The sequence below is a fragment of the Ostrea edulis genome, chromosome 1 (assembly GCF_947568905.1).
Source record: "Ostrea edulis chromosome 1, xbOstEdul1.1, whole genome shotgun sequence".
Classification (NCBI taxonomy): domain Eukaryota; kingdom Metazoa; phylum Mollusca; class Bivalvia; order Ostreida; family Ostreidae; genus Ostrea; species Ostrea edulis.
The window spans coordinates 78,829,880-78,856,382 of record NC_079164.1 but is presented as its reverse complement, the minus strand read 5'-3'; the positions used below and the strand labels follow the sequence as shown (position 1 = coordinate 78,856,382).

Genomic DNA, 26,503 nt, shown 5'->3' with positions numbered 1-26,503 from the left:
ATTGATTTAATGCGCGCATTAATTCAATTATTGCTCTCTTCAATTGAATTAATGATATCTTTAATTCATTTGAAGAGAGCAATAATTCTTTTAGAGAGAGCAACTATAAAATTAAAGATATCTTCAATTCAACATATCCACAATTGAATTAATGATCTGTTTCATTGAATTATTGCTCTCTTTAAAAGAATTGATGCGCGCATTAATTCCTTATACAAAAGCATTGTAAATGATTTAAAGATATCTTCAATTGAATTAAAGAGATCATCAAATTATTTACACCGAGCTCTAAATTAATTATTGCGAACAATAATTCTACTAAATCGATGTTCTCATCAATTGAATTGAAGAGAGCAATAATTGAATTAATGCGCGCATCAAATCTATTATTGCTCTCATTAACTCAATTAATACGCGCATCAATTGAATTAAAGAGAGCAATAATAGATTTGATGCGCGCATTAATTCAACTATTGCTCCCTTCAATTCAATTGATGAGAGCAATAATTGAATTGAAGCGCGCATTAATTCATTTGATGAGAGCAATAATTGATTTAATGTGCTCTTTAATTCAATTAAAGAGAGCAATAATTGAATTGATGATATCTTCAAATAATTGAAGATATCTTCAATTATTTGAGTTTGTTAATTTGGCGCTCCATATAGGTGACAATCTGGAACGATTATGAGCGAACTTTTTGTAAAGACTAAAACCAGATCCGGACTAACAGGTTCTTCTCTCTTTTATTTCCCTTAATTGATCCTTTATAATGTCATTCAAATATGCGCAATACATGTAGAGTACATGTAGATACTATCTTTAAACTGGGTCAGTAAGTTCGGGAAAAAAAATAGAAACATGTTCACGAGTCGTGCGTATAAATTGTTTCATATCCAAGTTGTAGTGGAACGGTACTATCTATAAAGACGTTAAAAGGTTCCCTCATCACGCATTTCTGGCGACACAGTCCACAGCAGTCAAGGTAAAGCGATTATCTCTCTGGTACTCACTAGATCATGTTAATAAATTCAACATTTCCGATACTTTACTCCAATTTAACTTTTTTGAATATAAAAATCGGAAACGTTCTGTGAAAAGAATAAATTATAATTACAAATAATTTGAGATTTTTAGAATTAACACCTTCCGCGTTTGCTGTTGTGCTGGATCTGTACAATATGTTCTGACACAATTTCACCTGAACACGAAAACTAAATAGCGAGAGCTCTCTTGCAATGTAAAGCTTTATTTAGGTATGGAAGTTTGCTTCCTTTCAGATGAGGATGCTGCTTCTTGTTGTGTTGGTCCTTGCATTATCGCAAACCATATTGTCTATTCAGCCCGCCACAGTGGATCTGTACAATGGACACGGCCTCAAATTCACAATCCCAGGTCAGAAACACTCGTATTATATCTTTTGTAGCATCCTAAAGCCGAAATGAAGTCTTCTCCCCTGTAGTAATAAAACAGCAGTGCAATATTTCCGACATCGTTTTTGAAATCTTGATATATATGTTTAAATTCCAGATGATGGGTATGACTTTGTTGCTGTCCACTATTCAATAAACCAACCCATTGTTGGAGTAGGGGCTGGACAATGGGGGTACGACGTCCACACCAAGGAAGGTAATAATACAATATACATTTTCAACGAGTCTTTCCTACATCAAATGTGTAATGAGAAATTTATACTATGCTCATCTAAGGCAAAGTCAGTCGGCCATTAGTAGAATGCACGCGCGTATTGTCTGTATTATAGTCTGTGACTAGTGTGCATGTCTCTGTAACTATCGAGTAGCTCCATTTTTTGGTGACCAATAGGACACCAGATTTTGATGATTAGCACGACACAACTGGAAAAGAATACACACGAACCTTTGTAGCATCGTGATCATAATTCTTGGTTGGTTGTATACGTCCCTCTCGAGAAATTTCACCCACTGCGGTGAAGGGCTGCAAAATTTAGGCCTATGCTCGGTGCTTACGGCCTTTAAACAGGGAGGGATCTTAATTATAGTACCACACTTGCTTTAACACTATTCTAACCCGGATTTCCACCGAATAATTCTACTGGAAGACTTCAACCAAACTTTGTAACTCGGCATGCAGCTTTTTCAAAGAAGATGCTGAAAAGGAATTCTTTTTACAGATGTAAATATGATTCCAACTGACTAATAATTTGGAATACTGCTTAATCTATATGTTTCAGGATCCTCGTTCGTCCACATCAATGACTTGCCTAATCTACATGTTCATAAAGGAGACACCGTATACTACTGGTTACACGGACAGAAGGCGGGGCAGCCTGATGAACTTCTGGGACTCTCAGCAGTTATTGGAGGTGTGCATTAGGGACCAGTGTTAACCAATAAACTCCTTGACGTCAAAGAACCCAGTCTTATGTCATGGGGTTTATTGGAGATTTTATACCTTCATGTTGTGTGCAATGGTCACATATCTCCTAAAGATACACCACTGTAGTAGAAAAGAAATAATTATCGGATTAATTAATTAATAATTATCGGATCTGTTGAATAATACCTTAGGCTCGGTTTATATCTCGCTATCTCGAGAGATTATTTTTCAAGAAACTTCCCCATCGCGGTAATATTTTCTCAAATATCAAATTTACATACATGTATTCATAAAAATACATTTAACCGACATGAAGCATTCTAATTCACTGTTCTATCGGCTCCATGACCAACAAGTAAGACAAAACTTCAGTAAAAATTTAAAATTCATATAATCCATGAAATATTTATATCATGAACCAAAAACGTTAATGCTGAGTTTATATTTTCGGTATTATTCAGTAAAGTACACAAACCAAAGACATACTAATTCTTTGCCATCAAAATATATTGTCATGGTCATGGACCTGCTAGCTCTTTCTATTGTGACATGCATTGTAAATTATATTCGAGATATGACAACGACTACGAGCAGACCAACAACCACTACAGTTAGACCGGTGGTGACTTCTACCACAACTGCTGCTCCCCCTAGCGGAGGTAACAATCACAATACCGGTCACTCGGGGGGCGGAGGAATATTAACACAAACCATGATCGAAACCCACGGTGGGTCATCTGGGGGATTGAGTAATGGTGGAAGTTTTGGAGGGTCATCCGGAGGAGTCCAGCAAGGTACATGTATATATTTTCCCTTCTAAATAGAACTCGAAGCATTTTATCCATCATATGAAAGTGTGATTTTAATCAATTACTAGTGGATGGTCATGAACCTGCTTGCTCTTCCTTTTGTAACATGTTCTAGTAACTAGTATATCCCTATGCGTATCATTTTGTTTTCGATCCATGTCTCTTGCATTTTTATTTTATCTATTGTTTTTATTGTGTTGCACAAAGTTTACTCCGGTACAGGATACGCACAACCTGGAGTGTCCCAGCAGGCATGCACCTCATATCCCTGTCTCATGTTTGAGGATAACTTTGATTTCTTGAACTTTGAAACCTGGACACACGAACTCACCGCAAGTGGAGGTGGGGTGCGTATACACTTAAGAGAATCAGAGTATGTTTAATAATCTATGTACATATTCACACTAATCCTTTTTTAAAAAAAATTAATTTATTCAGAAAATGATTTATTTCAGAATTGGGAGTTCGAGTAGAGTCTGCTTAGTAATGTACATCTCTACACTAATTCTTTTTCATTAAATTATACGGTGAATGATTTATTTCAGAATTGGGAGTTCGAATACTACACGAATAACCGATCCAACAGTTACACAAAGGACGGAAAACTATTCATCAAACCGGTCAGTAGTTCAAATAATGATCAAAGTTTTAATAACATGGTGTTTGTATGTAAAAATGATTGGTTATTTTATTTCACATTACCAGACCCTAACAGCCGACCATTTTGGGGAACACTATCTGTCATCTGGCGTACTAGATCTATGGGGTAAGACGATACACAAAGTTACTAGTGTTACATGGAACACGTGTCGTCTGCGAGGACATCGTAATATATATATATATATATATATATATAATATATACACATGTATGTATATATATATATATATATATATATATATATATATAGAGAGAGAGAGAGAGAGAGAGAGAGAGAGAGAGAGAGATGTGATCAGTATACAAAATGAAAGTCCCATCTCTTCGAGTTTTAGGGTGTGGACAGACGTACGAACAGACGCACGACACAGAAAGTAATTCCCAAGTGTCACTATGCTTCGCAGACGACATAAAAAATCTCGTTTGGTTTTCAAATAATTTGAAATCAACAGTTCGTCGACAAAAATAGATCGATTAAAAATCTGCAAGTGCTCATACCTAGGGTCGGAACCCCACTCCCAGTGCACCAGTAACCAGTTCTTCGGATGTCAACGTCAGGGCACACCAGAACACATCATCAACCCCATACAGTCCGCAAGACTAAGGAGTGACAAGGCCTTCAATTTCAAATACGGCAAAATGGAGGTCAGAGCCAAGATGCCAAAGGGAGACTGGATTTGGCCTGGTCTGTGTTACCACAAGATTGGTTTTCTTGCCATTATACCTTAAACGTTCCTCATACTTTGCTCTAAATGTATTTTTCCCTTTCCATTAGCAATTTGGCTACTGCCACACAGGAATGCCTATGGTGAATGGCCCGCTTCCGGAGAAATTGATATTGTGGAATCTAGAGGTATGATGTTTATAAATAAATATCCTCCGTGAAGATAGTAATGTGTTGGTTACATTTTAACGTTGGTTCAACGTGCTTACCTAAGGTGATGTTTCACCATTTGAATTTTCTTGAAATTAAAAAAAATCATATTACATTTAAAAATTCATAGGAAATACGAATTACCACGACGAGAAGGGCAACAGCCAGGGTGTGGACAGCTTTGGCAGTACTCTTCATTTTGGCCCAGCTTACGGATTTGATCCGTTTGAAAAAGCCCACGGGGAAATGTAAGTATGAAATACAACGTCGTACCACCATGATTATATCCTTAGTGAACTTGTAGTGATTTTTCTTTTTTATCTACGTGTACAGGACACTTTCTAGTGGAACACTGAATGATGATTTCCATACATGGACGTTAGAATGGGACGAAAACCACATCAAGTAAGTATTAAAGCATCGTAACTTTTACTGGTCTGTTGCTACATTCTCTGTTCTGATAAAAGCTTCTGATCCTAATTTGTGTTCATCTAATAGAACAGTACAATTAAAGAATGGCCTTTATATCCTTATTTCCAACCATATAATTAACATTTTGAATAAATTTTCTGCACTAATGCACAATGGGCATTTTCATGCAAATAGTTCATATTGAATACATGTCGCGTTAGAAGAGGTTGCAGATTATCATCATTTCGTATCCCTTTTGATCTGGCCCATTTAAAAAGGACATCGAATAATTTCTTATCTTTGCAGGGTTTCATTTGATGGAACTGAGGTAATGAACGCATCTCCTCCTCCGGAAGGATTTTGGAAGCTTGGAGAGCTGGACAAATCCCATATCGACAATCCATACAGATATGCCAACAACAAAATGGCTCCGTTTGATCAAGAGGTAACAATATACCAGTATTTATACCGACCCTTCTGTGGCTCCATTATAAAGATTGGGTTATTTGCTAATGCCTTCTATGACAATGATCTTCCTTTCGGTGGTCGATCTACTGTATGCAGCAGTTTAATCTGCAGAAATGTAAAATCCTGTGTGGAAAATGTAAGATAGGTGCAGAACTGTAGCTATATTGGAACAGAAATGGGATATCTGCAGAATTGTAACACGATCTCTTGAAACACAATTGGGATAGCTGTAGAAATATAATTGGGATATTTACAGAACTTTAACCCTCTAGGAACATAATTAGGATATTTACAGGACTATAGCCCTCTGGGAACATAATTGGGATATTTACAGGACTATAGCTCTCTGGGAACATAATATGGTTGCGAGAGAACTACAATTATTCAGCAATAGCAGTACATGCACAAACACAAGGATATTCAACATGTACCATGTCCGATATTGGTGACATATTTTCCCTACATTTGTAAGGTGAAGATAACGAACAGTGATCAATCTCATAACTCCTACAAGCAATACAAAATAGATAGTTGGGCAAACACAGACCCCTGGACACACCAGAGGTGGGATCAGGTGTCTAGGAGGAGTAAGCATCCTCTGTTGACCGGTCACACCCGCCGTGAGCCCTATATCCTGATCAGGTAAACGGAGTTATCCGCAGTCAAAATCAGTGTAACTAATGCTTTTCTTTTCAGTTTTTCATTATCATGAACGTTGCGGTTGGTGGTGTTGGATTCTTTCCCGACAAGAACAGAAACTCTCCCTATCCCAAACCTTGGACAGACAAGTCCGAATTCACCGCGCGAGATTTCTGGAATCATAAAAGTCAGTGGTACCCGACGTGGAACCCGGATCAGAATGACGGCGAACAAGCGGCCATGCAAGTGGACTACATCAGAGTGTGGAAAATGAAGCCATAAAAATGGAGAGAGCACAGTGGCACGGCTGATACAAACAGTCCGTATGCTGCTCAATCTTATCATATAATACTTATACACAATAAAATACTGTTTGAAATTGTTTTAATGAAGCAGACTAATATAAATATAAATGAAAGGCCGAGCGAACACGGACCTCTGGACGAACCAGAGGTGGAACCAGGTGTCTAGGAGGAGTGAGCATCTCCTGTCGATCGGTCACACCCGCCGTATGTCGTACGGTGAATAAAATTTACAACTAAATTGGATTTGAATGAATCACTGTTTATAAATACAAAAATCCGGAGAAATACAACAATGATATGATTTGAAAGCTCAAGGACGAAACGAAGTTATACGTCACAATGTACAGCACGTCATAAAGTGTACGGCGTAACACATTCTCCCTTACGACTAAACATAAACATACTGTGCGCAATCGTCGCAAACCACGGTTTTGAGTCCACTCACGCTGATGATGGAGAGAAAGGAGAGAATCGAATAGAAGCACCCGTGGGTAACCGACGATGACTGTACGCTTGCCTGGAGGCGATACATTACATCTACTTCACTTTCAGCATTATTTAACATTAAAGTTTTAGGTTGATCTAAATCCTTCAAAATTGTTCATTATCCTTTCATTAAACATGGAATACCTTAAAATCGATGTCGGATAACATACTAGTAAGCTTACAGGAGTTTTATCCCCATCCTAACGGCTTGAATTTATAGATTTTTATTCTACAATCAAGGCAGAAATAATGTTCCCGGAAATATATAAATTCTATACTCTGTTACCACTCTCTCTTTCTCTCGCACTCTTTTTAAAACCAAAATCAAAGGGACATGTGTGTTGCAACCTCCGTACCCCTTTAGATCCACCAATGAAATGTACATGCGTTGGTTGCACATGTAATTTATGCATATATCTGATTGCGTTTTGGTCGTCCAAAATAGTGATTAAAGTTATTAATTAATTGATGATATGCTAAAGATATCTTGATCCTGATCTAAATAAGTAGGGGACTAATACTTTACAGATTTTGAACATTACATCTGACTCAACATTATAGCCTGCGAAAAAAAAAAAACCCCACACAATGGACACATAAATCAAATCAATGATTAAACTTATTTTGCAGTCACACTATTTTTCATTAATTACATAAAAACCCTTAACTGGCAATTAATCACAATCAGATATATTAATATAATAAATCTTAATATATTGACGCTATGAATTGTGGACAGCAACCTGTATTCAAAGGGAAATAACTCAAGCTTCATTGTGAAAATGTATCCCATTTAGAGGTCTTCTTATTCAAATATAAGACCATGTAACTTTACAGAAACTGCCAAGATCAGAAATTTTCACGTTCAACGTCACGGAAAAGAAATTATACATAATCGATCGACTGATCGGACAAACGCATTTTCGTATCGATCGATCGGACAGGTGTAAACTGTTTATAGCTTGCCGTTGACTGTGGTACATTGCGAATTAAGTTCAAATCTTATATATAAAAGTAGATGCTTTATTGAGCTACCAATAAATAGTTGCAACATATAATTAACGATTCTTTTCACTTAGTTCGTTCATCTTCGGATTTGATCAAAATTTCTCTAAATATTTTACCAGTCTTCGCATTGGAATTTTCTCGCGCTTTTAAACACCTTTTGTAAAATTATTTATTTCTTACACTCCCCAAAGTTTTTTCAGCCCATAAATTTGGTGTTTGCATCAGTGTCTCTTGTTAAATAATGTTTTAATTAACATGTTACTTTTATTAGGTGAAATTCTATTTCGTTTCAAAAATTACAGAAAATAGGAGACATATTTTAAGCCATATAAAATCCAGTCCAGCCTGAGCTTTTTAGGGCTTTGCCAGAGTTGGATCCTCTGAAGGCCTTAATTAAGGCTGCCCCAGACTCCCTGTCTGGTGAAATGGCACCCCTTATAATTTCAATTCATAAACCCGTCCATTGTACATCTTTATTCTCGATAGAATTTGTACCTAGCCTGACCGGTCTTTTCGCTCAATTTTTACACCGATTTAGCTATGAAAGTTTGAAAACCCGTTGTTTTACAATTAGACTAGCTACATACATGTATTATAAAACGATAAATAAAAATCACGTCAAGTTTTGAGAACGGAAACTCGAGTTTTTTGTTGGTGTTGTTGAATTCAAGAATAGACATCATTGCTTATTCATTTGTTTGACGCATGAAATGAACATTTTCTCGTCTTCTTTACGACAACTAACAGTCTTAATAGTCATCGTAAAATAATCGTCTAGAAGCCAGAAATTTTATGGATAGTTTGAATAATTTCTAATCGTTCTGTTGAATATTTGGGATGAAGAGATCCTTTAGCGTTTTCATAGATACGAGCATAGATAACAAACAAAAACATCTCTTAAATGCTGTACTGAGACCATTTACAAATTTTGTTTTGGTTTTCGTATTCTCATACATAGAAAAAGATAATAATTTTATTGAACATTTGTTTTGGTTATTTTCACCCAACAGTAAATTAAATGCGAGTTTAGATAGAACCCTTAACTATATGCCCCATTTCCCCTTCACAACAAACTTTCAAGTCCTATAACAAATTCAATATTCATATCTTACGACAATTTATCAATAACTATGGTGCGTTCGCGAACAAACTATTAACCCTAGTTTTTTTTTTTAAAAAAGCTTATCTGAGATGAAAGTTCATGCGATATGGGTGCTGCTTTAATATTTAGTGCTCTCTTTTTTTATTCCAATGGTCATTAATTTAATTCAAGAATTTTATTTTCATGAAATGAAAAATTAGAATGGTTGATATTAAAGCATTTACTGTCATTACAAATAACACTAAGAATGTGCTTTGTGAGTGAAAAGCAGGGCAAGAAAAGGGTGAAAGTGTATGCTCTTCTTTCAGAGAATATCTGATTTCTTAAACGTCACCGAATTATTACGTCACAATGTACAGCACGTCATAAAGTGTACGACGTAACACATTCTCCCTTGCGACTAAACATAAACATACTGTGCGCTTGTTTGGAGGAGATACATTAGATAAGAGAATCAAAAGAAGATGATTTCTGGACAAGTTTTCCGTTCTATGGCAGACAACAAGAATTTGAAAAATGATTTTGTACCCTATAAACTGGTTAAGGACACCATCTCGAAAATTGAAGATTTAAAAGCTGCAAATGCAAATGTTTCTTTATTCCTGCCGTCATGGGCTGACGATGAATACTTCATGCAGCTACACAAACCAAAGAAAATAAAGAAGACAAATGTGTTTGAGACAAGCATGCAATCTGGAGAGGCAGTGTTGGAGAAAGAGTCACAAGACAAGTCAACTGTCGGGAGCTCTCTGAATGCAGAAAACGGACAAATCAAACATTCTGTTCCTGGGATCAGTGGCGAAGAACTTGGTATAAAAACAGAGGATGTTGCAGCATATATCCTGAGCATTGTCGAAAAGGCATGTGACATAGTTCTCCAAGATATAACAGCCCAGAAACTACATCAGGATGACGGCAGTGTAATGATAGAAACAAAACATGTGAACACTTCAGATGCGAGTCAGGAAATGAAAAACGAGTGTCTACAGAAACCTGTTGAATTACAAGACTTAAAACAGAAAACCAAGCCAGTCAAAAGTGAACTGGTCAAACCTGGGGAGCTTGCGGCATTAGAAACAGGGAAAATACCAAAGTTTATTCCCCGAAAGCTGTTTCTATCCAGTATAGAAAGCTTTAAACTTGCACCCGATACCCAGGATTCCACCAAAAACGAAGAAGAGAAGACCAAGCCCATAAAACCAACGCCTTTACGGTATACATGTAGTTTCCTCTGCACCACGGGACTTTCTCCTGTGGAAGAACCCCGTGTGGTAAGACCGTGGAAAACATGGAGGGGTCGCATTCTCAGCTTTTTGGGATTTAAAAGATAGACAGTCTGAAAATTATGAAGATAGAAGATTGATTTTAAAGGATTTTTTGGCATTTTGCAAACGTATTATTTATGTTCACAGTGTTCTTAAATGGATTAAATTTGTTTTCCAACTGTTATACCTCTTGGTTGTCCTCATACTGGGAAGCATTATGACGTCAGCACATTCATCTAAATTTATTTGACAAATGGTGTTCTCGAGGCATGCACAAAACAAAACTTTCCAAGTATTTAATGAATATAAAACGAGCAAAAAAACTCAGCATTTTTTGTATGACATATAACAAGTTGTGTGTGTGGGTTTGTGTTTGTTCCCGGGTGTGTGTGTGGTCATGTGTGTGATATTCAAATTGTAAATCGATTATGTGCCGACAAGAACATTCTTTGATATAAAATTGGAGAAGACGCATGCGTTTCTGTTGGAGAGGTGTGTTTTCTAATTGATAAAGAATGACGTCTTTTAAATATTTCTTTCTTTTTTCTTTTTCTTTTTTTTTGACAAGAATTATTATGACCACGATAAAAAAACCAAACACGGTATATGTAAAACTTCCGACAAGAATTTTAAATATCGAGACTTTTGCAGTATAGATTCCACATAGCAAGGCCGTCGTCGGCGGTCCGGCCGGTCCGGCCATGGCCGGACCAATATTTCGGCCGATAATGCCCAACCCAACTTTTTCCGATTTTTGTATTTGCGATCGATCTTGCCATGGCCAGTGTAAAGGACAGGTTCGACCAGCCGGGATACCATGTTCTTCAGAACGTCGAGGACCTGCTGATCAAATCCGCACAGCCAATCAGGACAGAATTCACAGAAGAGCTGGACTTTGTGTTAGCCTGGTACCCGAGGCCTTCCGATGTTCAAAGAACGAAGGCCAGGCATCGGATGTCGAATGGATTCTTCCACTGATCAAAATCCAATATGGCGGACTCAATGGTAAGTAATGGGAATGTACGTAAATGAGCGTATCATGGCTTAATTAGCTGTGTCACTTTCGATTTTATGTCATTAATTGCCAGAGACAGACCTTAGGAAATGTATAATACTTGGTTTTCCATGTGACACGCTTGTTTGATATAGTCTGATCCCTTTGTTTTCAAGTAAGTAGGTGATTCATCAACTCGCATATTTTTCACGTGTGTTAAATTAAATCTAACCGTGTCACTTCGTTTTTTCTACTATTGATGGGTTGTATTGGGTTGCTGGCGAAGATACATACTGAGTTTTATAGATGACACGCGCCAGTTTTCGTATTTTAAACCGACAATTTCAGATCGAATTTCCTCGACTGATTTTGACTGGTTATCCTTGTTAGGCAGTATAAATATTATTGCAACTGCTAGCTGTTTATGAGCCACCCTTGCAGTTTGTAAATAATTGATATTAAGCAAGATAACATTTTATTCTAGAAAGATACAAGTTAAACCTACATGCACAAATTATGTAAACACAATGTGGAAATTAGTTTTGGCCTCAAGATCGAATGCCTGTATAGTTGTATATTGTTTAACGTCCCTCTCGAGAATATTTCACTCATATGGACCCAAGAACTTCCATCCAACGATTTTCAGGCCCTTTTATGTTGTGATCTTATGCTAGTTCAGTTCTTAATATATTTTAATGTACATCATATATATGTCAGTTACAATCATTGTTTGATTCTCTATTGTTTAAAATTCATCCATATTCAAGGGTCACCATCAATTGCCTGTATTTAGACCTATACTTGGTACTTTGGCCTTTTGAGCAGTGAGGATCAGACTGTTCTTAATTGTGCCACAATATTTCAGTTAACAATCTTATTCAATGATCACTCTATGTTAACTCTTTTCTCATAATATGCAATCAGGTGCAGAGGACCTATTCTGACCCAGATAAACACTGGGTTACAAACACATTTCTCTCAGCTAGATTTAAAGGTATTTCACATACAGAAATGCTAGATTTATCTAAATTTCAGAATATTAGACTTTCTTCATGAACAAAGAATATATTCAATTCAAATGCTTTATTGACGACTAGCAAACACGAGGCATGCATTATTTATACTAAGCTGTATGTATATTATATATATACATCTATATATATCACACCAACCAGTATCAACTGTACAAGAATAATACAATATGTACTCTCCAAGGATACTAGTTCTTAATATATGCCAACATGGTGTACTGGTGCACACTTTCGTATCTGTACGATGGAGGAACAGGTTCGATTCCTGTTGTTGGCTTTCCTTTGAAAGAACTAGTAGAGATCTTCCATTGTTTAAAAATACTTCAATATATCATAGCATTTAATGTCAAAGACACACACTTGCACAGAAAACATGTTTACTAGTCTAATGAAATAGCTATTAAATTTCATTTAAAATAATTATTTGCATAGAAAAGGTTTCTAATAAAAGAAGGTTGTGATCAAGCATTTCTTGTGCAACACATTCCCATCTGAAAGTTAGCAAAATTCCTCATAAGTTTTATCCCCAAGTAACTGAAACATGTCTGTGTTGCATGTATCCATTTCAAAGATTCTTCAATTTCCACATGAAACAATGCCAAATCTCCTTTTTTGGGTCTTTTATGTCATATATTTCTCTGGCCATACAGTGGAATGAATTACTACTCCTCCTACTGTTAGATAACTTCTTGATTTGAGAACTGACACTCTCAAACTTCCTCCATAAGTCTTTCTCAAAAAGCTCACCTCTGATCTAAAAATTAAAAACAATATCACAAAACATCAGTATAATCAGTAAAGATTTGCATTGATATGGATCAGGAATAGTAGTAAATACACAATGCACATATATCATAAATATTAATTATGTCGTTACACGTATTTTATCATAGATAAATAATGAAACAAGTCTGTAATTTTTGCAGAAGATGAACAACCAACTGTGAATTTTGAATGTCAATATATTTCCCTTTTCATCTAAAGTTTTATATTCATGAAGGTTTTACTTACACAAACAAGAGGGAGGGAATGCTGATGTCTGCTTGTATGCATCCCATATTCTTCACTTCCACTCAAAAAATTCTCATTTTCAAGGAAGTCTTCTGAAGATCTGGCTTCTCCTTTTTTAAAGGGTCTGCATGATGTACATGAAATAAAACAAGGCAGGTCAGTTCATTCCATACAAAAAAATCATGCACTTTTCACTATTGTGTTTTATCAATACAGAAATGGTCAGTATTTGGGATTGAATTTCTTCCACTAACAAATAGAACATATTTTAGAATATGATAAACTTCTCACACCTTTAGATGCCAGAAATAATTGTTTTTGTTATTGCTGTAAGAGGTGGGAAACTTGAAATAACAGACTGTAACAAATTGATTTTGTTGTTAACCTGTTCTGGAAGTTTGTAATTCTTCATTCAAGTTGGATGTTAATTCCTTCCAATATGAATTAGTGTGGAGGAGGATGGGTCCTTGAATACCCCTTTAGAATTTCTTTCTCGATGTCTTTTTCCATCTGGAGTCTGTAGAGTACACGGTAAAATAAAGAGATCAATCTGGTTATCTTTCTTTTCCTTTTTCCACAAAACTATATTAAGAGTCATTAATTTGGTACACAAGTACCACAAATTTAATGTATTGAAAACTATCTTGAAATTTGCAATACAGTGAGAGAAACATAAATGCAAAACTTTGTTTTAGGGGATGAATGTCTTGGGTTTCTCCAGATTGTGATCTTCTACATTTTTTCTTTGAAGCTTTAGCAGGTGTGATTTTATTATCAAATCCAAGCAGTACAATGAGTTTGTGCAAAAGCATAACAATGAAATGTTACTATAGTGCCATATTGTGTACTTTACATTATGTAAAATTTGTTTTTGTTGTGATACAGAATTCCTGGCTACTACAGCCTAAGATTTTTAAATTGAAGTGTATGAACTCAGTTCTCTCATAAAGAAGACAAAGAATTTGAGTTACAAACAAATGCAAAATATAATGCTAACACAAAAATAGAATACCTCAATGTATAACTTTTGGCAATATATAAAAATTGTGGACCGACACACAAATATAATTTTAGACAAACAGGACAGTGAATCAGTGAGGAATAGTAATTTAACTGTTGACAATGAAATTGTTAGTGACCCCTTCTGAAATCTGAAGAATATTCAAAGTAAACCAAAGTAACAACAGAAACTTTAAATCAAGCCTATTGGATCAAGCATAAAGTTGGCAGGTCAACATAAGAATTAAATAATTACATTGTCAGACACCATGTTACTGAATTATAAAATGCATAAATAGCCTTAACTGCTACACAAGCAATATATATATATTATTATACCTGTTGGCATGGTTTTGCATATTCATGAAGCATTATATATGAGGGTGTTTTTTCATCTACTATCATGTGTTTCTTCTTTCCATATGTATGGAAATTCATCTGAAATTAAAACGATTAATATACATAATATTGAGAATCTGTAAAATTGTACACTATAAGTCCAATAAAAGCTTAAAACACCCCTATCATCGCACAAGAAAGTCATCATATAAACTTCAGCTATAGCCTATAGTCTTATCAAAGTAAAGCACGTCATTAGATCTATATGTAATAAAAAATTATCCAAAAATGAGTCGAGGAAAATCGATCTGAAATTGTCGGTTTAAAATACGAAAACTGGCGCGTGTCATCTATAAAACTCAGTATGTATCTTCGCCAGCAACCCAATACAACCCATCAATAGTAGAAAAAACGAAGTGACACGGTTAGATTTAATTTAACACACGTGAAAAATATGCGAGTTGATGAATCACCTACTTACTTGAAAACAAAGGGATCAGACTATATCAAACAAGCGTGTCACATGGAAAACCAAGTATTATACATTTCCTAAGGTCTGTCTCTGGCAATTAATGACATAAAATCGAAAGTGACACAGCTAATTAAGCCATGATACGCTCATTTACGTACATTCCCATTACTTACCATTGAGTCCGCCATATTGGATTTTGATCAGTGGAAGAATCCATTCGACATCCGATGCCTGGCCTTCGTTCTTTGAACATCGGAAGGCCTCGGGTACCAGGCTAGACTTTGTGTGTGAGTTCTATGGTAGTGACGTCAACCGCGACAGATTAGAGGCACAGCTACAGGTGCTACGTGCCCATTTCGTGAACGCTGAACAGGGGAAAGTTGCGCTCGCTGACGTCATGAAATTTCTGTCAGACCAGTCAGTGCCAGAGCGAGCACTATTCTCGGAGGTCGTGGTATTGCTGAAGATACTATTAGTAATGCCAGCTACAAACGCTACCAGTGAGCGCACATTCTCCGCACTTCGGCGCATCAAAACATACTTGCGTTCGACAATGACCCAAGTGCGTTTGAACAATCTAATGATGTTACATATCCACAAGGACAAAACAGATTCGCTAGACCTGTGTGCGATTGCTGACGAATTCGCAACAACAAAAGAGCGACGGCGGTGTGTTTTTGGAAAGTTTAAGTGAACAAATCCGGTGCACGAAAAGCATAGTGCATTCACTAATCGTACCTGTAATTTCAGTTATTAAATTTACATGTACTATTTTTGCAACATGCGTGTAATTCGAACCTTTAACCCTCCGTTGATGGACTTCATCAACGAACATATTGAAAATATATGCCAAAAAATCCCATAAAAAGCGCACGAATTTTAGTGTCAGATATACCGGAAAACGCTTCTAAGGGCATCCTAGAATAAAAAAATTTCCGGGGGAGCATGCCCCCGGACCCCCCTAAAAATGATCAATCATAAAAATGGCCGGACCAATCACAAAATCGTGACGACGGGCCTGCATAGTGAGGCATTCTATAATTAGAAGACAGAAAATGCGGAGTGTGCCACGCCACCGATCTGTTCGTACATGGATTTCACGAGAACTGATGTTAAACTTGATCATTACGTTGAGTATCGTAAAATTTTACTAAGATTTTCGTCATATGGTAGGTTTGGGGAAAAGGTGGGATGGGGGTTACAGCCGTATTTAATGATTATTTCTGTCCAAGCTGTGTTACATTGAATCCCGAGAATTTTAGAAGTAATCTATTTAAAAAAAAAAAACCAGACACCCGGAAAGATCATGTCATGTTATAAATATAATCAGGCGCGTTGCATTGCATCGTGTATTGTAAAGGGGGGGGGGAGAGAGAAGAAGATCTATAGAAAAGTTGGGGGTGAAAAAGGGGTCTAAAGTGTTGAAATTATGAGATGTATTTTGTATTTTTATCGTCTGCATTGGGTTTTATAGGCCACCTACCAAAATAAAACACTCTTTCAAAAAGAATTTCAAATGACAAACGAATTTACAACGTATATTGCTAAGAGGTGTGATTAATTCAACCTCCCCCTTTCAAACTAAATTTGATGAATGTTGAAAATAAATTATAATATGTGTTCAAATCGATGTCGGATAACATACTAGTAAGCTTACAGGAGTTTTATACCTCCCCTGACTGCTTGAATTTATAGATTTTTATTCTACAATCAAGGCAGAAATAATGTTCCCGGAAATATATAAATTCGATACTCTGATACCACTCTCTCTTTCTCTCGCACTCTTTTTAAAACCAAAATCAAAGGGACATGTGTGTTGCAACCTCCGTACCCCTCTAGATCCGCCTATGTAATGTACATGCGTTGGTTGCACATGTGATTTATGCATATATCTGATTCAGTGCTCGAGCTGGGCTTCGCCATTTTCGCCAATGGCGAATTTTTTTCAAAAATGGCGAAAAAAAAATGAAAGTGGCGAAAATCCCTTTTTGCAATAAATTGTATTTTTAATCCTTTGTCAGTGACACATTATCGCCTTAAATGCAGTCAAAATCTGTTTATTCAGTCAACGCGTGCGACCGGAAATCTCGCGTCGCTCCAGTGCACACAGAGCTGGTCACAGCCTCAGGTGATTTATGGCTGCAAAAAAGTCGGTGATTATGTAATAAAGTACATCGGACAGCTGTTGACCCTGCTTTGGTCAATTGTTTAACATTTAAAGTCTTATTCATTATCGTGTTATCATCTCCACATTAATGTGAATTCTTAACCAGAGAACCGACCGGTAATTAAATTGGCCGTATTATTGTGTATAATGTATATATGAATACATCAATTGTTTGTTTTTGCGGCCAAACTCGTTGATTACAAGATTTTGATGTGCTTGATTTTAGGTCGAATATTTCATAAACAATGCGGTCGGTCACCATTGATATGGCCATAGCAATTTTAATAAATAATTTTCTTTGAAGTTTGGTGCGCAACAGTATAAAAATGCTAATCTCATAAGACTATGCACCCCATTCTATTTTGACACTAAACTTGTAGCTTCTGGCCCTAGTCAGTCTAAAATTAAAAAAATATCTATGTTTGGCTTTACAGTCAACCCCACCTGCTCAAACATCTGATTCTGTCCAACTTGCAAAATCTTCCATACAAAAACGGAAATTTAATAGGGAATGGTTGAGATACGACTCTAAATTGGGCTTGATGTTTTGTGATATCTGCATTTCGGCCAATGTACACAATGTTTTCACTGAGAGGTGTAGCATCATAAAGTTTATATTTATATGATTTATTATCTGAATTTTGATTTCCATAATAGAATTTATCAAACAAATCAACTTTTTATTATTACAGAAAGAAATGTTTAGGTATGGTAGCTGGATATGAATAAGTAATGTAACTGATTCAAAATGCTAAAACAAGTGTAATGAATAAAATAATATATAATATGATGGAAATAATTGTAAAGCATGTGATTATTTGTGTCGCGCAGCTCCCCGAAAAAGTGGCGAAAGGGAATTCTGGTCCAGTGGGAGTACTGATCTGATTGCGTGTTGGTCGTCCAAAATATTGATTAAAATTAAAAATTAATTGATGATATGCTAAAGATATCTTGATCCTGATTTAAATAAGTAGGGGACTAATACTTTACAGATTTTGAACATTACATCTGACTCAACATTATAGCCTGCAAAAAAATAGAAAAATAGAATAACAACCACACAATGGACACATACATAAAATCAATGATTAAACTTATTTTGCAGTCACATTATTTTTCATTAATTACATAAAATCCCTTAACTGGCAATTAATCACAAGAAGATATATTAATATAATAAATCCTTATATTGACGCTATGAATTGTGGACAGCAACCTGTATTCAAGGGGAAATAACTCGAGCTTCATTGTGAAAATGTATCCCATTTAGAGGTCTTCTTATTCAAATATAAGACCATGTAACTTTACGGAAACTGCCAAGATCAGAAATTTTCACGTTCAACGTCACGGAAAAGAAATTATACATAATCGATCGACTGATCGGACAAACGCATTTTCGTATCGATCGATCGGACAGGTGTAAACTGTTTATAGCTTGCTGTTGGCTGTGGTACATTGCGAATTAAGTTCAAATATTATATAAGAGTAGATGCTTTATTGAGCTACCAATAAATAGTTGCAACATATAATTAACGATTCTTTTCACTTAGTTCGTTCATCTCCGGATTTGATCAAAATTTCTCTAAATATTTTACCAGTCTTCGCATTGGAATTTTCTCGCGTTTTTAAACCCCTTTTGTAAAATTATTTATTTCTTACACTCCCCAAAGTTTTTTCAGCCCATAAATTTGGTGTTTGCATCAGTGTCTCTTGTTAAATAATGTTTTAATTAACATACATATTGTTACTTTTATTGGGAGAAATTCTATTTCGTTTAAAAAATTACAGAAAATAGGAGACATATTTTAAGCCATATAAAATCCAGTCCAGCCTGAGCTTTTTGGGGCTTTGCCAGAGCTGGATCCTCTGAAGGCCTTAATTAAGGCTGCCCCAGACTCCCTGTCTGGTGAAATGGCGCCCCCTAATTTCAATTCCTGAACTCGACCATTGTACATCTTTATTCTCGATAGAATTTGTACCTAGCCTGATCGGTCTTTCCCCTCAATTTTTACACTGATTTAGCTATGAAAGTTTGAAAACCCGTTGTTTTACAATTAGACTTGCTACATACATGTATTATAAAACGATAAATAAAAATCACGTCAAGTTTTGAGAACGGAAACTCGAGTTTTTTGTTGCTATTGTTGAATTCAAGAATAGATATCACTGCTTATTCATTTGTTTGACGCATGAAATGAACATTTTCTCGTCTTCTTTACGAAAACTAACAGTCTTAATAGTCATCGTAAAATAATCGTCTAGAAGCCAGAAATTTTATGGACAGTTTGAATAATTTCTAATCGTTCTGTTGAATATTTGGGATGAAGAGATCCTTTAGCGTTTTCATAGATACGAACATAGATAACAAACAAAAACATCTCTTAAATGCTGTACTGAGACCATTTACAAATTTTGTTTTGGTTTTCGTATTCTCATACATAGAAAAAGATAATAATTTTATTGAACATTTGTTTTGGTTATTTTCACCCAACAGTAAATTAAATGCGAGTTTAGATAGAACCCTTAACTATATGCCCCATTTCCCCTTCACAACAAACTTTCAAGTCCTATAACAAATTCAATATTCATATCTTACGACAATTTATCAATAACTATGGTGCGTTCGTGAACAAACTATTCACCCTAGATTTTTTTAAAAAGCTTATCTGAGGTGAAAGTTCATGCGATATGGGTGCTGCTTTAATATTTAGTGCTCTCTTTTTTTATTCCAATGGTCATTAATTTAATTCAAGAATTTTATTTTCATGAAATGAAAAATTAGAATGGTTGATATTAAAGCATTTACTGTCATTACAAATAACACTAAGAATGTGCTTTGTGAGTGAAAAGCAGGGCAAGAAAGGGGCGAAAGTGTATGCCCTTCTTTCAGAGAATATCTGATTTCCTAAACGTCACCGAACTGTTACGTCACAATGTACAGTACGTCATAAAGTGTACGACGTAACACATTCTCCCTTGCGACTAAACATAAACATATTGTGCGCTTGCTTGGAGGAGATACATTAGATAAGAGAATCAAAAGAAGATGATTTCTGGACAAGTTTTCCATTCTATGGCAGACGACAAGGATTTGAAAAATGATTTTGTACCCTATAAACAGGTTAAGGACACCATCTCGAAAATTGAAGATTTAAAAGCTGCAAATGCAAATGTTTCTTTATTCCTGCCGTCATGGGCTGACGATGAATACTTCATGCAGCTACACAAACCAAAGGAAATAAAGAAGACAAATGTGTTTGAGACAAGTATGGAAACTGGAGAGACAATGTTAGAGAAAGAGTCACAAGACAAGTCAACTGTCGGGAGCTCTCTGAATGCAGAAAACGGACAAACCAAACATTCTGTTCCTGAGATCAGTGGCGAAGAACTTGGTATAAAAACAGAGGATGTTGCAGCATATATCCTGAGCATTGTCGAAAAGGCATGTGAAATAGTTCTCCAAGATATAACAGCCCAGAAACTACATCAGGATGACGGCAGTGTAATGATGGAAACAAAACATGTGAACACTTCAGATGCGAGTCAGGAAATGAAAAACGAGTGTCTACAGAAACCTGTTGAATTACAAGACTTAAAACAGAAAACCAAGCCAGTCAAAAGTGAACTGGTCAAACCTGGGGAGCTTGCGGCATTAGAAACAGGGAAAATACCAAAGTTTATTCCCCGAAAGCTGTTTCTATCCAGTATAGAAAGCTTTAAACTTGCACCCGATACCCAGGATTCCACCAAAAACGAAGAAGCGAAGACCAAGCCCATAAAACCAAGGCCTTCACGTTATACATGTAGTTTCCTCTGCACCACGGGACTTTCTCCTGTGGAAGAACCCCATGTGGTGAGACCGCGGAAAACATGGAGGGGTCGCATTCTCAGCTTTTTGGGATTTAAAAGATAGACAGTCTGAAAATTATGAAGATAGGAAATTGATTTTAAAGGATTTTTTGGCATTTTGCAAACGTATTATGTATATGTTCACGGTGTTCGTAAATGGATTAAATTTGTTTTCCAACTGTTATACCTCTTGGTTGTCCTCATACTGGGAAGCATTATGACGTCAGCACATTCATCTAAATTTAGTTAACAAATGGTGTACTCGAGGCGTGCACAAAACAAAACTTTCCAAGTATTTAATGAATATAAAACGAGCAAAAAACTCACCATTTTTTGTATGACATATAACAAGTTGTGTGTTTGTGTGTGTGTGCGCGGGTGTGTGTGTGTTCATGTGTGTGTGTGATATTCAAATTGTAAATCGATTATGGGCCGGCAAGAACATTCTTTGATATAAAATTGGAGAAGACGCATGCATTTCTGTTGGAGAGGTGTGTTTTCTAATTGATAAAGAATGACGTCTTTTAAATATTTCTTTCTTTTTTCTTTTTCTTTTTTTTTTTTGACAAGAATTATTATGACCACGATAAAAAAAACCAAACACGGTATATGTAAAACTTCCGACAAGAATTCTAAATATCGAGACTTTTGCAGTATAGATTCCACATAGTGAGGCATTCTATAATTAGAAGACAGAAAATGCGGAGTGTGCCACGCCACCGATCTGTTCGTACATGGATTTCACGAGAACTGATGTTAAACTTGATCATTACATTGAGTATCGTAAAATTTTGCTAAGATTTTCGTCATATGGTAGGTTTGGGGAAAAGGGGGGATGGGGGTTACAGCCGTATTTAATGATTATTTCTGTCCAAGTTGTGTTACATTGAATCCCGAGAATTTTAGAAGTAATCTATTTAAAAAAAAAAAAGACACCCGGAAAGATCATGTCATGTTATAAATATAATCAGGCGCGTTGCATTGCATCGTGTATTGTAAGGGGGGGGGGGGGGGGCAGCCGGAGAAGAAGTTGGTTTTACAGTTGTATGAAAATTCTTATCTTGGAACTTGGAATATAATCTGATGATTATATTTCCACTACACTAGTACTATTTATAAAAAAGGTAAGGAAGCAGCCTATAGATTGAAATTAAAAAATGTCCAACTTTCCCTGAAATGATAGTGGGAAAAGAACGATGTCAAAAATAGTATGGAGTTAGTCCCGACCTCCACCCCCTAGTGCTACGTAACTCAATGCAGGTCGAACTGTTTAATACATTACAATTTGATTTTAATAATGATAATAATAAAAATATTTTCAAAATATTGAATCGCACGGGAAAAAAAAAAACCCAATCAAGATTTCAAAAGAAAGATTACATAAGATACGGATTCCATATACATGTAAATGTAATTAACATTATCCAGGCGCGGATCTATAGAAAATGTTGGGGGGTGAAAAAGGGGTCTAAAGTGTTGAAATTATGAGATGTATATTGTATTTTTGATCGTCTGCATTGGGTTTTATAGGCCACCTACCAAATAAAAACACTCTTTCAAAAAGAATTTCAAATGACAAACGAATTTACAACGTATATTGTTAAGAGGTGTGATTAATTCAACCTCCCCCTTTCAAACTAAATTTGATGAATGTTGAAAATTATAATCGGTGTGTTAAAATCGATGTCGGATAACATACTAGTAAGCTTACAGGAGTTTTATCCCTATCCTAACGGCTTGAATTTATAGATTTTTATTCTACAATCAAGGCAGAAATAATGTTCCCGGAAATATATAAATTCTATACTCTGTTACCACTCTCTCTTTCTCTCGCACTCTTTTTAAAACCAAAATCAAAGGGGCATGTGTGTTGCAACCTCCGTACCCCTCTAGATCCGCCTATGTAATGTACATGCGTTGGTTGCACATGTAATTTATGCATATATCTGATTGCGTTTTGGTCGTCCAAAATAGTGATTAAAGTTAAAAATTAATTGATGATATACTAAAGATATTTTGATCCTGATTTAAATAAGTAGGGGACTAATACTTTACAGATTTTGAACATTACATCTGACTCAACATTATAGCCTGCAAAAAAATAGAAAAATAGAATAACAACCACACAATGGACACATACATAAAATCAATGATTAAACTTATTTTGCAGTCACATTATTTTTCATTAACTACATAAAAACCCTTAACTGGCAATTAATCACAAGAAGATATATTAATATAATAAATCCTTATATTGACGCTATGAATATTGTGGACAACAACCTGTATTCAAGGGGAAATAACTCGAGCTTCATTGTGAAAATGTATCCCATTTAGAGGTCTTCTTATTCAAATATAAGACCATGTAACTTTACGGAAACTGCCAAGATCAGAAATTTTCACGTTCAACGTCACGGAAAAGAAATTATACATAATCGATCGACTGATCGGACAAACGCATTTTCGTATCGATCGATCGGACAGGTGTAAACTGTTTATAGCTTGCTGTGCTGTGGTACATTGCGAATTAAGTTCAAATCTTATATATAAAACTAGATGCTTTATTGAGCTACCAATAAATAGTTGCAACATATAATTAACGATTCTTTTCACTTAGTTCGTTCATCTCCGGATTTGATCAAAATTTCTCTAAATATTTTACCAGTCTTCGCATTGGAATTTTCTCGCGTTTTTAAACCCCTTTTGTAAAATTATTTATTTCTTACACTCCCCAAAGTTTTTCCAGCCCATAAATTTGGTGTTTGCATCAGTGTCTCTTGTTAAATAATGTTTTAATTAACACACATATTGTTACTTTTATTGGGAGAAATTCTATTTCGTTTCAAAAATTACAGAAAATAGGAGACATATTTTAAGCCTTATAAAATCCAGTCCAGCCCGAGCTTTTTAGGGCTTTGCCAGAGCTGGATCCTCTGAAGGTCTTAATTAAGGCTGCCCCAGACTCCCTGTCTGATGAAGTGGCACCCCCTATAATTTCAATTCCTAAACCCGTCCATTGTACATCTTTATTCTCGATAGAATTTGTACCTAGCCTGACCGGTCTTTTCGCTCAATTTTTATATACACCGATTTAGCTATGAAAGTTTGAAAACCCGTTGTTTTACAATTAGACCAGCTACATACATGTATTATAAAACGATAAATAAAAATCACGTCAAGTTTTGAGAACGGAAACTCGGGTTTTTTGTTGGTGTTGTTGAATTCAAGAATAGATATCATTGCTTATTCATTTGTTTGACGCATGAAATGAACATTTTCTCGTCTTCTTTACGACAACTAACAGTCTTAATAGTCATCGTAAAATAATCGTCTAGAAGCCAGAAATTTTATGGATAGTTTGAATAATTTCTAATCGTTCTGTTGAATATTTGGGATGAAGAGATCCTTTAGCGTTTTCATAGATACGAACATAGATAACAAACAAAAACATCTCTTAAATGCTGTACTGAGACCATTTACAAACTTTGTTTTGGTTTTCGTATTCTCATACATAGAAAAAGATAATAATTTTATTGAACATTTGTTTTGGTTATTTTCACCCAACAGTAAATTAAATGCGAGTTTAGATAGAACCCTTAACTATATGCCCTATTTCCCCTTCACAACAAACTTTCAAGTCCTATAACAAATTCAATATTCATATCTTACGACAATTTATCAATAACTATGGTGCGTTCGTGAACAAACTATTAACCCTAGTTTTTTTAAAAAGCTTATCTGAGGTGAAAGTTCATGCGATATGGGTGCTGCTTTAATATTTAGTGCTCTCTTTTTTTTATTCCAATGGTCATTAATTTAATTCAAGAATTTTATTTTCATATTTTCATGAAATGAAAAATTAGAATGGTTGATATTAAAGCATTTACTGTCATTACAAATAACACTAAGAATGTGCTTTGTGAGTGAAAAGCAGGGCAAGAAAAGGGTGAAAGTGTAACTACATGCTCTTCTTTCAGAGAATATCTGATTTCTTAAACGTCACCGAATTATTACGTCACAATGTACAGCACGTCATAAAGTGTACGACGTAACACATTCTCCCTTGCGACTAAACATAAACATACTGTGCGCTTGTTTGGAGGCGATACATTAGATAAGAGAATCAAGAGAAGATGATTTCTGGACAAGTTTTCCGTTCTATGGCAGACAACAAGGATTTGAAAAATGATTTTGTACCCTATAAACAGGTTAAGGACACCATCTCGAAAATTGAAGATTTAAAAGCTGCAAATGCAAATGTTTCTTTATTCCTGCCGTCATGGGCTGACGATGAATACTTCATGCAGCTACACAAATCAAAGAAAATAAAGAAGACAAATGTGTTTGAGACAAGCATGCAAACTGGAGAGGCAGTGTTAGAGAAAGAGTCACAAGACAAGTCAACTGTCGGGAGCTCTCTGAATGCAGAAAACGGACAAACCAAACATTCTGTTCCTGAGATCAGTGGCGAAGAACTTGGTATAAAAACAGAGGATGTTGCAGCATATATCCTGAGCATTGTCGAAAAGGCATGTGACATAGTTCTCCAAGATATAACAGCCCAGAAACTACATCAGGATGACGGCAGTGTAATGATAGAAACAAAACATGTGAACACTTCAGATGCGAGTCAGGAAATGAAAAACGAGTGTCTACAGAAACCTGTTGAATTACAAGACTTAAAACAGAAAACCAAGCCAGTCAAAAGTGAACTGGTCAAACCTGGGGAGCTTGCGGCATTAGAAACAGGGAAATTACCAAAGTTTATTCCCCGAAAGCTGTTTCTATCCAGTATAGAAAGCTTTAAACTTGCACCCGATACCCAGGATTCCACCAAAAACGAAGAAGAGAAGACCAAGCCCATGAAACCAAGGCCTTTACGTTATACATGTAGTTTCCTCTGCACGACGGGACTTTCTCCTGCGGAAGAACCCCGTGTGGTGAGACCGCGGAAAACATGGAAGGGTCGCATTCTCAGCTTTTTGGGATTTAAAAGATAGACAGTCTGAAAATTATGAAGATAGGAAATTGATTTTAAAGGATTTTTTGGCATTTTGCAAACGTATTATGTATGTTCATGGTGTTCTTAAATGGATTAAATTTGTTTTCCAACTGTTATACCTCTTGGTTGTCCTCATACTGGGAAGCATTATGACGTCAGCACATTCATCTAAATTTAGTTAACAAATGGTGTACTCGAGGCATGCACAAAACAAAACTTTCCAAGTATTTAATGAATATAAAACGAGCAAAAAACTCAC

General features: G+C 35.8%; 1 protein-coding gene and 1 long non-coding RNA gene across 3 annotated transcripts; one reads left to right on the top strand and one right to left on the bottom strand.

Moving 5' to 3' along the window:
* The first annotated feature begins 827 nt into the window (after positions 1 to 827).
* Positions 828 to 6,598, top strand: LOC125679723 (beta-1,3-glucan-binding protein-like). Of its 2 annotated transcripts, none has more exons than XM_048919171.2 (14): positions 828 to 983; positions 1,279 to 1,393; positions 1,529 to 1,627; positions 2,211 to 2,342; positions 2,929 to 3,150; positions 3,373 to 3,512; positions 3,711 to 3,785; positions 3,871 to 3,931; positions 4,325 to 4,507; positions 4,598 to 4,675; positions 4,827 to 4,944; positions 5,030 to 5,101; positions 5,414 to 5,552; positions 6,272 to 6,598. In XM_048919171.2, the coding sequence occupies exons 2-14, from the start codon at positions 1,279 to 1,281 to the stop codon at positions 6,494 to 6,496; spliced, it is 1,659 nt and encodes a 552-aa protein (XP_048775128.2). In that variant the 5' UTR covers positions 828 to 983; the 3' UTR covers positions 6,497 to 6,598. The 2 variants fall into 2 exon arrangements, with proteins under 2 accessions (XP_048775128.2, XP_048775138.2); XM_048919181.2 differs by having other exon boundaries at positions 852 to 983; positions 3,388 to 3,512.
* A 5,844-nt stretch (positions 6,599 to 12,442) lies between these two features.
* On the bottom strand, positions 12,443 to 16,153 carry LOC130053984 (uncharacterized). The gene is made up of 5 exons (XR_008802211.1): positions 15,400 to 16,153; positions 14,755 to 14,853; positions 13,802 to 13,933; positions 13,417 to 13,540; positions 12,443 to 13,159 (listed from the first exon to the last, which is right to left on the bottom strand). It is a non-coding gene; the product is annotated as an uncharacterized LOC130053984 (long non-coding RNA).
* Positions 16,154 to 26,503: the final 10,350 nt, after the last annotated feature.

Bases quoted from the DNA above. Each gene is read 5' to 3' on its own strand.
- LOC125679723 (XM_048919171.2), top strand. From the start codon at position 1,279: ATGAGGATGCTGCTTCTTGTTGTGTTGGTCCTTGCATTATCGCAAACC. The intron at 2,343-2,928 runs GTGTGCATTAGG...ATTATATTCGAG, and splicing joins ACTCTCAGCAGTTATTGGAG to ATATGACAACGACTACGAGC. The intron at 3,151-3,372 runs GTACATGTATAT...TGTTGCACAAAG, and splicing joins ATCCGGAGGAGTCCAGCAAG to TTTACTCCGGTACAGGATAC.